The sequence below is a fragment of the Macrotis lagotis genome, chromosome X, assembly GCF_037893015.1.
Source record: "Macrotis lagotis isolate mMagLag1 chromosome X, bilby.v1.9.chrom.fasta, whole genome shotgun sequence".
NCBI lineage: Eukaryota > Metazoa > Chordata > Mammalia > Peramelemorphia > Peramelidae > Macrotis > Macrotis lagotis.
The window spans coordinates 305,110,211-305,125,662 of record NC_133666.1 but is presented as its reverse complement, the minus strand read 5'-3'; the positions used below and the strand labels follow the sequence as shown (position 1 = coordinate 305,125,662).

At 32.7% G+C, this 15,452-nt stretch overlaps 1 protein-coding gene across 4 annotated transcripts in view; it reads left to right on the top strand.

Annotated features, from left to right (window-relative positions):
• The window catches only part of ME2 (malic enzyme 2), a 79,877-nt gene extending 69,936 nt beyond the window's left edge, over positions 1-9,941 (top strand). For 3 of the 4 annotated variants that reach the window (XM_074206987.1, XM_074206988.1, XM_074206990.1), the window contains exon 16: positions 5,549-9,941. In XM_074206987.1, coding sequence (XP_074063088.1) covers positions 5,549-5,716 — 168 coding nt within the window. In that variant the 3' untranslated portion in view covers positions 5,717-9,941. The remainder of the gene's footprint in view (positions 1-5,548) is intronic. The other variant, XR_012472489.1, reaches the window with a different exon arrangement.
• The last annotated feature ends 5,511 nt before the right edge of the window (positions 9,942-15,452 follow it).

Below are 15,452 nucleotides of genomic sequence, written 5' to 3'. Positions count from 1 at the left end.
CACCTAGCTAACCCCTGTCACTTTTATTTTTAAAAAAAGATATTATTTTTCCCAGTTGCCAAATTGTATTTTTAAAAGATTTATTTTCTTCAGTCAATTTTTGTGCTTCCTTTTACAAGATGTTGAATTTCTCTTGCATTTCTTTTCCCAATTTTTCTACTTAATTTTTAAAATACTTTTTTGAGTTCCTCCAAGTTTTGGAATGAAGACAATTCTTATTCCCCTCCACAGCTTCACATGTAGTATTTTTCCTGCCCTTCTCTTCTGACATGGTATTTTGCTGGTCCTTATCCACAAGAACTTTCTATAGTCCTGGCTTTTTTCTGAATTTTCTTACTCATTCTGAGTTTTGGATGTTCCCCAGTTTCTTGTTTTGGGGGTTGGACTCCACTAACAAACTTTCTTGTGTTGAAGATCTAAAGGCTCTTTCACTGAGCTGGACCTTCTGCAAGTATTTCCAGTTTTTCTGAAATCTGCCTATTATCATTTTTTTATCACTCCAGTGGTACTCCATTACACTCATATACCACAGTTTGTTCAGCCATTCCCCAAATGATGAGTATCCCTTCAGTTTCCAATATTTTGCACTATGAAAAGAGTTACTATAAATATTTTTGTACATGTGATCCTTTTCCCTTTTTTATGATCTCTGAGATATAGACCTAGTAGTGGTATTGCTAGATCAACTAGTATGCATAGTCTGGTTGCCCTTTGGGCATGGTTCCAAATTGTTTTCTAGAATGGTTGGATCATAACTTCACCAAAAGGAATTAGTATACCAATTACCCCAAATCCTCTTCAACATTCATCATGTTCCTCTTTTTTTGTCATATTAGCCAATCTGATAGGTGATTTCTTCACATGCCTTTTAGATAGCTTTGATTTCTTCACCTGAAAACTGCTTGTTCATATTCTTCGACCATTTATCAATTTGGGGAATGACTTGTATTCTTCTAAATTTGACTCAGTTATCTATACATTTGAGAAATGAGACTTTTAATAGAAACATTTACCGTAAAGATTGTTTCCCAGCTTTGAGTTTTCTTTCTAATCTTGGTGCATTTGTTTTGTTTATGCAAAAACTTTTTAATGTAACATAATCAAAATTATCTATTTTCCAATTTGTAATGCTCTTCTACATATTGTCATGAATTCTTACCTTCTCCATAGATCTTACAGGTAAACTATTCCGTGCTCTTCTAATTTGCTTACAGTGTCACCCTTTTTTGTTTAAGTCACACACCTATTTTGATCTTTCCTTGGTAATAATGGTGTGGATGTTGGGCAATACCTAATTTTGTTTTCCGGTTTGTCAGCCATTTTTGTCAAATAGTGCCTTATCCTGATGACTAGAGTCTGTTGAATTTAATTGTTATCCCTTATGAGCCAAAAAAAAAATACATTTAATATTTCTGCCTTTTTTTACCTTTGATTTTAACATTGTTATGCCCTAAGTTTTCTATAGTCATTTACTACTGTGTCTTAGGTTCTAATCTGTTCCACTGATCCACCACTCTTATTTGTTAGCCAGTAGTAGATTGTTTTGATGATTACTGCTTTGTATTATAGTTTGAAAACTTGCTAGGCCACATTCCTTTGACTTTTTTTCCATTAATTTCCTGATATTCTTGATCTTTTCTTTTTTCAAATGAATTTCATTGTTATTTTTTCTAGCTTTCAAATAATTTTGGGGTAGTTTGATTGGAGATAGAATTTTTTTTTTTAGGTTTTTGCAAGGTAAATGGGGTTAAGTGGCTTGCCCAAGACCACACAACTAGGTAATTATTAAGTGTCTGAGACTGGATTTGAACCCAGGTACTCCTGACTCCAGGGCCGGTGCTTTATCCACTGTGCCACCTAGCTGCCCCTAGAATTGTTATTTTTATAATATTGGCTAGACCCACCCATAAGCAATTGATATTTTTCCAATTGCTTCAGTCAATTTCATTTGTGTGAAAAGTATTTTGTAATTATGTGCATATAGTTCCTTAGTTTGTATTGGCAGGTAGACTCTCATGTTTTTTATATGTATACCATTATATCATCTGGAAAGAGTGAGAGTTTTGTTTCTTCATTGCCTATTTGAATTCCTATGATTTCTTTTTCTTCCCTTACTGTTATAGCTAATATTTCTAATATTATATTGAATAGTAGTGGTGATAATGGCCATCCTTGCTTCACCTCTGATCTTATTGGGAAGGCTTATCCCCATTACATAAAATGCTTGCTGGTTTTGGATAAATACTACTCATCATTTTTTTTTAGGTGTTTTTATTTTTGCAAGGCAAATGGGGTTAAGTGACTTGCCCGAGGCCACATTAGCTAGGTAATTATCAAGTGTCTGAGGCTGGATTTGAACTCAGATACTCCTGACTCCAGGGCCAGTGCTCTATCCACTACGCCACCTAGCTGCCCTATTCATTTTAAGAAATGCTCTTTTTGTTCCTTTGCTCTCTAGTTTTTTTAATAGGAATGGGTGCAGTATTTTGTCAAAAGCTTTTTCAGCAACTATTGAAATGTTATATTGAGATAATCATATGATTTCTTTTGTTTTATTCTTGATATGGTAAATTATGTTAATAGTTTTCCTTTTATTGAACCAATCCTGCATTCATGGTATAAATCCCACTGGGTCATCCTGAATAATCTTTACAATATATTTCTGTAATCACCTTGCTAGTATTTTGTTCAAAATTTTTACATCAGTATTCATTAGGGGAAATGGGCTATAATCTTTCTATGTTTTAGCTCTTCCTGGTTATGTCATACTGTTGTCATCAAAGGAATATGATAGGACACCATCTTCACCTATCTTTCCAAATAGTTTATTTAGCATTGGATTAATTGGTCTTTAAATGTTTGTTAGAAATTCTGTGTGAACACATCTGACCCTGGATATTTTTTCATAGGGAATTTATTAATGTGTTGTGTGCTTTCATAATTTTGCTCAGATTGTCAGGTTTGCTGCATTATAATTGAGCAAAATACTTCCTAATTATTGTTTTTATTTCTTTATTGGTGGTGATTTTACACTTAATTTTTGATACTGGATATTAGATTTTCTTCTTTTTTAAATCAAATTAACCAATGACTTGTCCATCTTGTTGACTTTTTTCATAAAACCAATTCCTATATTTTTTACTTTCAATTTTATTAATCTCACCTTTGATTTTCAAGATTTCCTATTTGGTCCTTAGTTGGATATTTTTAATTTTTTTCTTGATCGTTTAGTTCAATTTATTTATCTGTTCTTTCTCTTTTTTCATTGATAAAAGAATTTAGAGAAATAAATTTTCCCCTAAGTCCTGATTTGGCTGTATCCAAAAATTTTTGGATGTTGTCTAATTGATCTGTTCTTTTTAATGAAATTACTGATTGTTTCTACTATTTGCTTTTTGACCCATTTATTCTTTTGGATTAGATTGCTTAGTTGCCAACTAATTTTTAATGTGTTTTCCCACTGTACATTGTTCAATTTAGTTATTATTCCTTATGATCCAAAAAAAATACATTTAATATTTCTGCCATTTACCTTTGATTTTAAGATTGTTATGCCCTAATTGCATAGTTTTTGTGAAGGTGCTATGTTCTTTCTGTTCCCATTCAGTTTTCTCCAGAAGTCTTTTATATCTAACTTTTCTAATACTCTATTCACCTACTTAAGTTTCTTTCTTGATTATTTTTGTTTGAATTTATCAAGTTATGAGAGCTAGTTAAGTACCCCCTATTAGTAGTTTTGTTCTCTGTTTCTTCCTTTAACTCACTTAACTAATGTTTTAAGAATCTAGATGCTGGGGTGGCTAGGTGGCGCAGTGGTTAAAGTACCGGCCCTGGAGTCAGGAGTACCTGGGTTCAAATCCAATCTTAGACACTTAATAATTACCTAGCTGTGTGGCCTTGGGCAGGCCACTTAACCCCATTTGCCTTGCAAAAAAAACTAAAAAAAGAAAAAAAAAGAATCCAGATGCTATATCACTTGGGGCATATATCATTACTATCAATATTACATAATTGTTTATGGTACTTTTTAATAGATGTAGTTCCCTTTCTTATCTCTTTTAATTGGATCTGTTTTTACTTTTATTTTACCTGAGATCAGGATTGTTACCCCTATTTAATAGATTCTACTCCAACACCTTACCTTTATTCCTTTATTTTGTGTGTTTGTGTGTGTGTATGCGCGTGAGTGCACAAGTGTCTCTACTTCATCTATTTTTTTTTTTGTAAAAAACATTATAGGATTTTAGTTTCTAATCCCCTCCATCCCATTTACATTCAGTTATGATTACTATGTATTCTTCAATCCTATTCTTCCAACTATTTGTTCTTTCTCTCCTTTTACCCTTTCCCCCTTGGACAGGGTTTTCCTTTTGTCTTCTGCCTTCTCTTCTGTCAGTCCCCACCCTCTTTCTTAATTTCCTTCCCTGTCAGGTAAGATTATTCCCTCTTTGAGTCAAACTGATGAGAGTAAATTCAAGTGAAGCCCATTCCTTACCCTCCTCCATTGTAATAGGTTTTTTTCCCCCTGCATCTTCATGTGAAAGAATTTACTGCATTCTTCCTCTCCCTTCTTTCTGCATCCAGTATATAACTCTTTCTCATCCCTTATGTATATTCCTTCTAGATCTAATATTAGAGGTATAAATTAATATTTATATCTTTCCATGTAGGTTTTCTTTAATCTCTTTTTAGACTTCTTGGATCTTGATATTGAAGATCATGCTTATGAAAGTTTGAAATTGAATACCTAATTTTTTTTCCTTTTGTAGTCCTTTCTTTACTTTCTAGTTTATTTACTTTTTTATGTATTTTATATTTATTTGCCCATAGACATGTTAATTCCCCACATAGAACATAAACTCCTTGAGAACAGAGACCATTTCATCTTCTGTCTTTGTACTGTTGACACCTAGCAGAGTTTCCTTTATGTCAGATGTACTTAATAAATGCTTGCTAATTTATGGGCACTGAAATGACAGACCAGCAAGTTTTATTACATTAGGTCTTCTGCTTTTCCTGAATATTTTATTGTTTCTCAGAAGTAATTCTTTATTGCAGACTGTATTTTTCCCCCCTTTGATTTTGGACATTTTATTTCTGACTTTGCTATTTTATTTAAAATCTTTAAGATTTGTGGAATGGGGCAGCTAGGTGGCTTGGTGGATAAAGTACCGGTGTTGGAGTCAGGAGTACTTGGGTTCAAATCCGGTCTCAGACACTTAGTAATTACCTAGCTGTGTGGCTTTGGGCAAGCCACTTAACCCTGTTTGCCTTGCAAAACCCTAATAAAAAAAAAAAAAGATTTGTGTAATACCAAGCTCTAGATAAGAGAAGCATCTCTAATAAACATTATTGTTTACATTTTGCATACAGTATTTTAAAATTTTCATCTCTGGAAGGAAATAAATAACAATTGAAAAATAAAAACATTCTACTTTGAACCAAAAATAACTAAAACTTAACCAACTAATTTAAATAACTAATTGGGTACTACCTTTGGTTTTTGTTAATATATGCAAGCTCCATAGTAATATTATTTATCTTTCAGATTACAGAATATCTGTATGCCAAGAAGATGGCTTTCCGTTACCCAGAACCAGAGAACAAGACCGAATATGTTAGATCAAGAATATGGCGAAGTGACTATGATTCCTTGCTGCCAGATGTATATGAATGGCCTGATTTTGCATCACAACCTCCCAAATTATCTGAATAGAGTCATTCCTTCTGAAAGAACATTTGCTAAGCTGCAGGGACCTCTTCAGATCCCCCTTTTTTCCAGACCAAGTAGAGAAAACCTTTGAGATTTGCAATTTTTTTTCCCTATTTTGTCTTACTCCATTTTGCTTGATCTGTTTCCCCAATATGTACAAATCTTATTTTTGAGAGAATACATCACTTACACTGTTCAAGAATTTTTTTAAGAAAGTTAAATGACTGTAATGTTCTAATACAAACTTAGAACACATACCACACTATATATGTTTAAAATCTATATACATATATTTTAACATGTATTTGTTTATATTCTCATTCACTGCTGACTGCCAAAGTTAAGTTACTTCTGCCATTATAAGTAATAATCTTCTCTAGCCAATTCCTTCAGGATTATTTAAAATTCACTCCTGTGGATGTGAATAACTAATGTTGAATTCTAACTCACAGCAAGAAATCCCTTTAACTAGAAAAATCTATACTTCTCCAAAGTCTAAAGGAAAACTTTTTCCTGGTATCTAAAATGTTATTCCTTTATTCAGCTGCTTTTTTTAATCAGAGACTTTGTAAATCTCTGACAGACTAGTTTATGAGATAGGAAAAGTTTATCGTTATATTTATTTTCTCTATAGGGTCTAAAATATTATATTGGTAGAGTGATATGGGATCTTGTACTAGCCTTAGAAAAACCAAGGAAATGGTCAGCCAGCCTATTAAAAATACATAAAAATTGTAATCAGATCCTTTTTTTTAATTTTACATAGGTAATATTGATATGTAATTCACAGCATACTAGTTAAATTGCTCAATCTTGAAGTTTCATTCTGAAGCAAGCATAATTTATAATACTTCCATTTTCTTGGATTTCTAATGATTCCTTTGGAAGGGGATATAATGTAATAGAGGATTTAATATAATGTACCATATATTCATAAATTATTCAATTAAATGTATTGCCCCCTTCACAATCACCACTTCGAGAATCAGTGTGTTTCTTCCAACTACCCTGCCGTTTGCACAACATTTTTAGAACTCCTTGGAGTTACTAAAAGTACTTGGGTTTTTTGCTTCTGTTTTTGTTGTTGTTTTTATTTTTACTAAAATCTTAATCTTTTGAATTTTAGAAATAGCCAAAAATTGTTCAGAGTTGTCTGATTTATAAGATAGATTATGAAGATGGATAATACCTTTTGAAGGTATTTAAGTATGACAATAAATTTTGCAGGAATTTTAAGTATGACTATAAAACAATAAGATTAATTTTCTTTTATACTGACATTTGTAGATAATTCCAAACAAAGAGTCCCAGATTTGAAAAGCAATACTTAATCAAAAGTATACATTTTAGTCAATATAGTACTTCATAATTTCATTTTAAATGTGTAAGTTACTTGATTTTTCTCCAAAATATTCATGTACTTTTTAACATTATAGAAAAATGTATGTTGGTTTTTAGAAGGAGACTCCTATTTATTTCTATCCTTTGATTCATTTCCCCAGTAGAGAGAGTTGTTGAAAGGCAGATAGACAGTAATTCTGAGTATGATTAAGTGTTTTTTGAAATTCAGAAAACTTACCTTTGATCATCCTTGTATAATGGGACTGCATGGAAGATTGGGTTTTAATAATTATAAACAGATGCCCTAATTATTCACCATATAGAAATCTGTGTTTTATAAATCAATGTCCTGTGAAATAAGTAAATTAGGTCCATAGCTGTACATTTTTCATGTTTGCAGGTAAAGCGTTTAACATTTTTTCTCATTGTTGTTCTTTTAAAATAAGCAGCCTATAGAAATGATCCTGTCCATGAAATTATAATAATTTTAGGCTCTAATGTAGTACCAAACAATAGGTATTATTATATATCTCTTCCAGTTATTATTTTTAGAAACCATGAACTATGAATTAAAAATTACTTTTATGTTTTTGGTATATTTAGAGTTAAGCATTTTAGAGGAAAATATTTATATTTAATGAATGCCCTCATATATGTGGGCAGTAAGTTTTGTGTTTTCTTATCGTGAGGGAAAATGGCTTAACATTTTGGTTATACAGTTTTTTTAAAAAATAAAATTTGGTAGTATAAATTAAAGAAATTAAAATATTAAATAACATAGTATCTTTAAAGTTGCTAGATATCAGTTGTCTCTTGTGGTGACAAAATATTAAGGAAAATCTTATTTCTTCTTAACAGTAGAAGCTTGCTAATGTCATGTAATTATGAATCCAAATTCATGCTCTGATTCTTATTAGTAGAACATGTAGAACATGTTACTCAAGAATTGGTACTTTATAAACTGACACTAATAGATGCACATTGTTTGAAAATATTAACAAGAAAAACAGATTTGTAACAAAGTTGAAATAACCTAAAACATTTTGGTTTTCTATTATGTTATTTCTGAAAAAAAAGTTTAACGAATTTGATATGGAATGAGAAAATAATTGCACCCTATAGTAGAAAAAAGAAATTTGAGGGGCGGCTAGGTGGCGAAGTGGATAAAGCACCAGCCCTGGAGTCAAGGAGTACCTGGGTTCAAATCCGGTCTCAGACACTTAATAATTACCTAGCTGTGTGGCCTTGGGCAAGCCACTTAACCCCATTTGCCTTGCAAAAAAAAAAAACCTAAAAGAAAAAAAGAAATTTGAACCGTTATTGGTTTGTCACAAACAGTTTCATAGTACAGATTGAAAGAATGTTGTAATCTGGTACCAGGAATTGTGTAGGGTAGACCAACTAGAGCACTTACATGAGAATAAAGGAAAGATTGCTTCACTGGTCTCCTTTTCCCTGGTGAAGAGGAGAATAATTTACATTATAATGGGAAAAGTACATGAGTTTGAGATTTTTGTTAAAATGCATAAAGTATGAAGTGTGGTATGAGTTTTAAGTTCTGTACTGTGAATGGTTTTCTGCAATTTAGATATTTTTTAAAATATCAACTTAAATGATGCTTTTTCATAGAATGATTTTTCATCTACTTTTGCTATGCTTAGTGTTTATAATCCCCAAATTCATTTAAGTACATTTAAGGTGTTAGTCTGAGAATAAATGTAATTCATTTGTATTGAAGATACTGCTTCAGAAGGTTTCCTGAAAATACATCTTGTTACAGTGCATTTCATTTGTCTTGGTTTATAAAAATAGATTCATCAACTATGACAAACCATTTTTTACTTTGCAAAGAAGAGTAAGCTGAGAAAGCACTGGTTTTTTAAATATATTGTTGTTTATTGTCTTCTGACAATTTGCATTACCCTGTGACATTAAATTTGAAGACCTTAAGAAATAAGTCTTATTTTTCTGAACTCAGTATTACTTTTTTTCAGGATTAATGTGTAATGGTTGTTATGTGTTATCTACAACTTGGAGTCAGTAGCAGCAGTTTTAAACTAAAATGAAGTAACACTTGCCACAAAGCTTCCCCAAAGATAGATAGATATGGAGAAAACTTTTTCTTACACTCCATTCAGATATTCTTCATATTCTTGTCCTTTTTAACCCTCTGACCTTGTATTTGCCCCAGGATAATTTCTTTGTTCTGTATCACTAACAATAATGGGGCCAGTTTTATAAGAACATGGGTGAGAGCTTAAATTAAATTTCCCAAACCTGAAATTTCACTTTTAAAGGGTGGATGCAAAGTACTGCAGTTGGCAGCACTTATATTTTGTATCTGAAGTCACATTTATTCAGATACTGCTGTGTTAATAAGTTAGTCACAATGAAATATATATCTCTGGTCATGAAATAGTATTTGGTTGTTTGATCTTTTGATATACATCAAAATTATTTCCTTGTCAGTATTGACATGAGCACACTGAAGATAAACTAAATAGATATGTCTAACATTTAAATTGCATTGATTAAAATAATCCAACTATTGAAAAATTCCCAGACCTTTAATCTGGCTGAGATTTTTCAGTATTCTAATTTTACAAGCAAATTTTACCACCATTCCAATAAAGAAATTAGGTTATATGCAACATTGTTTCTTGTAAGAGTGAGCATGGAATAGGCCCATACTGTTAACAAATCAATTAAGTACAAGTGGACACAAGAAAGGTCTTTGTGAAACATTGATTTGCTTTCACTGAAAATTCAATGCAAAATGGATTTGGGAATTCTTAATCTTTTTGCTTTCTTTTAAGGAGTGAGTGGAAGAAAATGAAAATATGCTAAAAATTGTATGTTAAATAAAATGTCTTTTAAAAGCTTTGTATCTTTCTGTAATAGCTTCTTGCTAGTGAGTGTTTTTATATTCTCTACTCTTGTCTTTTCTATTTAAAAATGGACACTTTTTTCTTTCTCTCTTACATTCTCGAATATTTAGCAAAAGTTTTAATCTTTAAGGTTTGGGAGAGAAATGATTATGAGAAATTAGAATTTCCTTGAGTTTCAATATTTCCTTTGGTGTTTTTAGGTCAGTGATTTTTCTTTATGCTTTTTTAATCTAAGAAATATTTAACAAGTTATCAATTGTAACATTCTAATTACCATAAATTAGTATTAATATTTGTCCTTCATTTTTGAAGGAGACCATAACTTCAGGGGAGGTGGTGCCATGACAAGTACATGAATTGGATTTGAGTGAGGAGGTACTGTGCTAAGTCACCAGCCTCACTTTCTCCTCTAGAGCCTTTTAGTGACCAGAAATTAGTAATATCTGATATATACATGAGTGATAGGAAAAAGAATGAAGTGTTTCAGTAAGCCCTTTCATTTGGATCCTGAATGCAGATGCCTTTTTAGAAATTTGTTAACTTAAATGAAACATTCATCTACTCTTCTCTTAAAATCATACCTCTTCTTTCATGTTTACTTCTTTTGTTGCTCATTCATTTCAGTCTTATTCAACTCTTTACTCTGTGACCATTTTTGATATTGTTTTGGCAAAGATAGTGGAGTAGTTTACCATTTCCTTTTCCAGCTCATTTTTTCAGATGAGGGAACAAAGATAAGAAGGATTAAGGAACTTACCCAGGTAACATAGCTAGTAAGTGTCTGAGGCTAGCTTTGAACTCAAATCTTTCTGATTCCAGGCCCAGAATTCTTATCTAGCATACCACCTAGCTGCCATCAATAGGATTTTTAATTTCCATTTTATGTCAATATACACTTTTTGTAAAAAGTATGAGATGGGGCGGCTAGGTAGCGTAGTGGATAAAGCACCAGCCCTGGAGTCAGGAGTACCTGGGTTCAAATCTGGTCTCAGATACTTAATTACCTAGCTGTGTGTCCTTGGGCAAGCCACTTAACCCTGTTTGCCTTGCAAAACAAAAACAAAACCTAAAAAAAAGGTATGAGATAGTATCTACTGCTTATATGTGTCTAATGATGGAATTACAGGATAAAAAGTTACCTTTTTTTAAATATTATTTTATTTTTCCCAAATACAGGCAAAGATAGTTTTCAACATTTCAACAAAAGTGGTTTTTAAGATCTACATTTTTCTACCACACTCATTTCCTCCCCTCATCCCATGGCAATGAGCAATCTGAAATAGGTTATTCATGTATAATTGTGTTAACAGATTTCCATATCACTCATGTTGTGAAAGAATTGGAACTAAAAAAAACAAAACATGAGCAAGAAAGAAAAAACAAAAGAAGTTTTAAAAAGTGAACATAGTTTGCTTTGTTCTGTATTCAGATTCCATAGTTTTTTCTCCGATTGTGGATATATTTTCCTTCAGAAGTCTTTTAGGATTGTCTTTGATCGTTGAATTGCTGAGAGTAGCTGAGTCCATCTTAGCTGATTAACACACAATGTTGCTATTAATGTGTACAGTGTTCTCCTGGTTCTATTCACTTAACTCAGCATCAGTTAATGCAAATCTTTCCAGGCTTTTCTGAAGTCTGCTTACTTTTGATTTTTTTAAGGAACTATAGTGCTGCCTTCATATATAAATAATTTGTTCAGCCAATACCCACTTGATGGGCATCCTTTGCCACTAAAAAAGCTGCTGTAAATATTTTTGTATATAGAAATATTTTCAAGTTAAATATTTAACAACTCTCATTCTAAATATTTTCTTCCATTTTTCTCAATGATCTGTATAGAATTAAGTGAAGAAGGAAACAACTTTTTGACCAATTGTGTTAATATTGTTTCATGAACCATTTGATGATCACTTTACATACATTGATGATTGACATAAAGGAAATCATCATACATTGCAAAAATTATTCCCCAGTGTTTTCCTCATCAATTTTTTATTAATTTTAATAATTAATAGAAAGTGATTTTTATATTAATTACTTATGAAATATAAATTTAAAGGGGGAAATGTATGCAACATTGATTTTTTTAGATGAAGGCCTAGTGATCAATTTAAAGAAATTTGTTGATATAATTTTTTATCATTTTGTATTGAGATGTCTTTTAATCTTTTATTAGTAAAATTTTCCTATGCATAAATTATGCTTATGTGTTTGTTCCTAAGTACACTATTGTATTCATTAGATATTTTTTCAGATAAAAAAGTTTGAAAATCTCATTATTGAAAATATTACTGCTTTCAATTTATACTGTTGAATTCTGACTGTGTTCCTCATTGTTTTTTCCACTTCCTTCTTTGTCCACACCCTACAAACATAATTATCTCTGTTGTACTTTGATCCTGAACTTTGGAAAACTGCAGTATCAGACCATAAATTTATAAAGGTTATACATTTATTTATTAGGAAGAATAAAAAAAGAAAACCTTATTATAAAGTACAAAATAATTACCAGCTTGCACCATTTTAAAACTAACTCTCCTGTTCTTGTGGTATTAGCAAAAATAATAAGTAACATTTATATAGCACAGTGTGCTTTACAATTATTATCTCATTGGATCTTTACAACAATCCTGGGAGGTAGTTGCTTCTATTATCTCAATTTTACAGTTGAGAAAACAGGCAAACAAGTGACTTGCCCAGAGTCACTCAGCTATTATGTGCCTGAGGCTGGATTGAACTCAAAATTTTTCTGACTCTAGGTCCAGTTCTACTGTATTACTTGACTGTCCCTTTTAAAATAAAGGTTTCACCTTTCAGAGAGATCATGAGCAGGGAGAACAGATTGATGAAGTTTTCCTGCCCATGCTCTACAATAGTTTGTGCCTTCACTGATGTTATACCCCAGCATCCTCTGTATGCAATTTTGTTTTGGGAGAGGGAATATTCCAAAGGGTAAGAAATTTCAGGCATTCAGTCAATAAACATTTATTATAGTGTCAGGCGCCAGGATAGACCCTGGGGATAAAAAGATCAGAAGTAACAAGTCCCTGACTTTAAAAAATTTACATTTTATCAGGGTAGAGTTAAATAACAAAATTTAAGGTAATTTGTGGTGAAGAAGGACCTTAATAGGGGCAGCTAGGTGGTGTAGTGGATAAAGCACCAGCCCTGGAGTCAGGAGTACCTGGGTTCAAATCTGGTCTCAGACACTTAATAATTACCTAGCTATGTGGCCTTGGGCAAGTCACTTAACCCCGTTTGCCTTGCAAAAGCCTAAAAAATAAAAAAAAGGACCTTAACAACTAGGGGGGATTAGGAAAGGTTTCATAATGAAGAGAGCACTAGAGGTAAATTTTGAAGGAAACATTCAAAGAAATGAAAGTGAAGAGGGAGCTAATTCCAGCCATGGGGTCTGCCAAGTGCAAAGGCAAGAAGATAGAAGTGTCATGTGTGAGGACAGCAACAAAGTCACTTTGCTAGGACTGTGAAGTACAAGGAAGAATAATGTAAAATAAAGTTGGAAAGATTGGTTGGGGTGATATAAAGAATTTTGAATGCTAAACAAATTTGTAATTTGTGAAAAAAAACAAAGGGAATGGATCATATTGTAACCTATCCCACATCTTATCTGGCTACAAGAGTAACTTTGAGAGACTTGAATTTTTAGCTAAAATCTAGGTAAAGCTATGTCTATTGAATTCTGATCTATCTATCCATTAGTAATACTGTCCAAAAAAAGTGAAATTTTACATGTTTATTCTTTGTGATCACTGATTCTTTTTCAGATGTTCTCCAATTACCTCCTTAATGATATGTAATTGGGGAGAGGGTAGTTGATTTCTTCCCCTTTTCCATCTCAGCTGCTATCACAGAAAACAGTGGATAAGGAGGTGTAAATGACATACAAAGACAGGTCTAGACTTGATTACTTAAGAAGTCAAGTCAAAAAGCTTTCCTTAGGGTGGCTAGGTGGCAAAGTGGATAGAGCACCAGCCCTGGAGTCAGGAGGACCTGAGTTCAAATTTGGCCTCAGACAACTTAATTACCTAGCTATGTGACCTTGGGCAAGCCACTTAATCCATTTGCCTTGCAAAAAAAAAAAAAAAAAAAGCTTTCCTTATTTGAATTGGAAAGGAAGTTGTCCACAAGTTAGTATAATACCCCTGATGGCCTTTAAAAGTCTACCAGTCCGGCGCTAGGTGGCAAAGTGGATAAAGCACCGGCCCTGGAGTCAGGAGTACCTGGGTTCAAATCTGGTCTCAAACACTTAATAATTACCTAGCTGGGTGGTCTTGGGCAAGCCACTTAACCCCATCTGCCTTGCAAAACCCTAAAAAAAATTGATCTTTCGAGTATGAACACCAATAGCAGATAGGGAGTTGCCTTCTCTCTTCCATTGCATTAACCATGGCATCTAACAGTGAAGTTACTTGGTAGAAGATGTTGCAGTCAACATATGAGGGCCAAGATTTGTTGGATGGACTTGATGGTCAAGTAGCATGACAGCTGGCAGAAACTTGAGAGAGCTAATTGTATTTTCAAGGGAGAACTGAGTAGACCCAGGATCACTGGGGAATGATTTGACTAGGAGAGGACAAAGAGAAAAGATATGTAATATATTAAGTATAAATTGCCTAGACCACATACCTCACCACCAGTGTGTGCCACTTTTTCCTAATCATGCTGTGTGTGTTTTGGGGAAGTGTTCCAGGTGTCTGGGGAGATGTTTTATATCTACCTATCTGTTGGCTGGCTAGTGAATATGAACTCAAGCAGTAAGCACTTGGGAGCTAAGATCTTAGGAATATAGACCCCATAGAGTAGCTTTGGAAATGAAGTAGTTACATGGCCCCAAAGAAGAGATAGAAGAAGATACTCCCATTCTATTTCTTTGCAAAGGTAGAAGACTCACAGATCTAAATAGAATATTACATTTATTTTTCTATATATTGATTGATCTTTCAATATATGGATTTTTTTATTTATATAATGATAGATTCTGCTGAGTTTTTTTCACTTGCTCTTTAAAGTATATTCTTTGTAAAGTGGGATAAATCTCAGGGAGGGGATGGGAAAGATAACAATAAAAATTTATTTAAAAATAAAAACTCATTTTATTCCCCCTGTGAGTGATGAGATGTGGAAATAATAAGGAGGCTACAAAATACATACATTCTAGAATTTTGCCAGGCAATAAAATCAAGTTTTTTGGCCTATAGTTTACAAATTCAAATCTTCCCCTTTTTGATAATCATGAGAATATTTGCCTTTTTTTCCATTTAAGCCATAATTCTCATTCTCCACGGTCTTTCAAAAATCACTCACAAATGGCTCAACAGTCACATCTGTCCATCCCTAGGACATAGTTGGATAGGGTTAGGTGATGAACCTAAGCAAAGAAAGCTGGGTGCTTTCTTATTACCTTCTTATTACCTTAGATATAAACTCCCTATTGCTGTTTTTGTTCTGTCATTTACAATACAGAAATTCTCTTCCTTGGGATAGAGAAT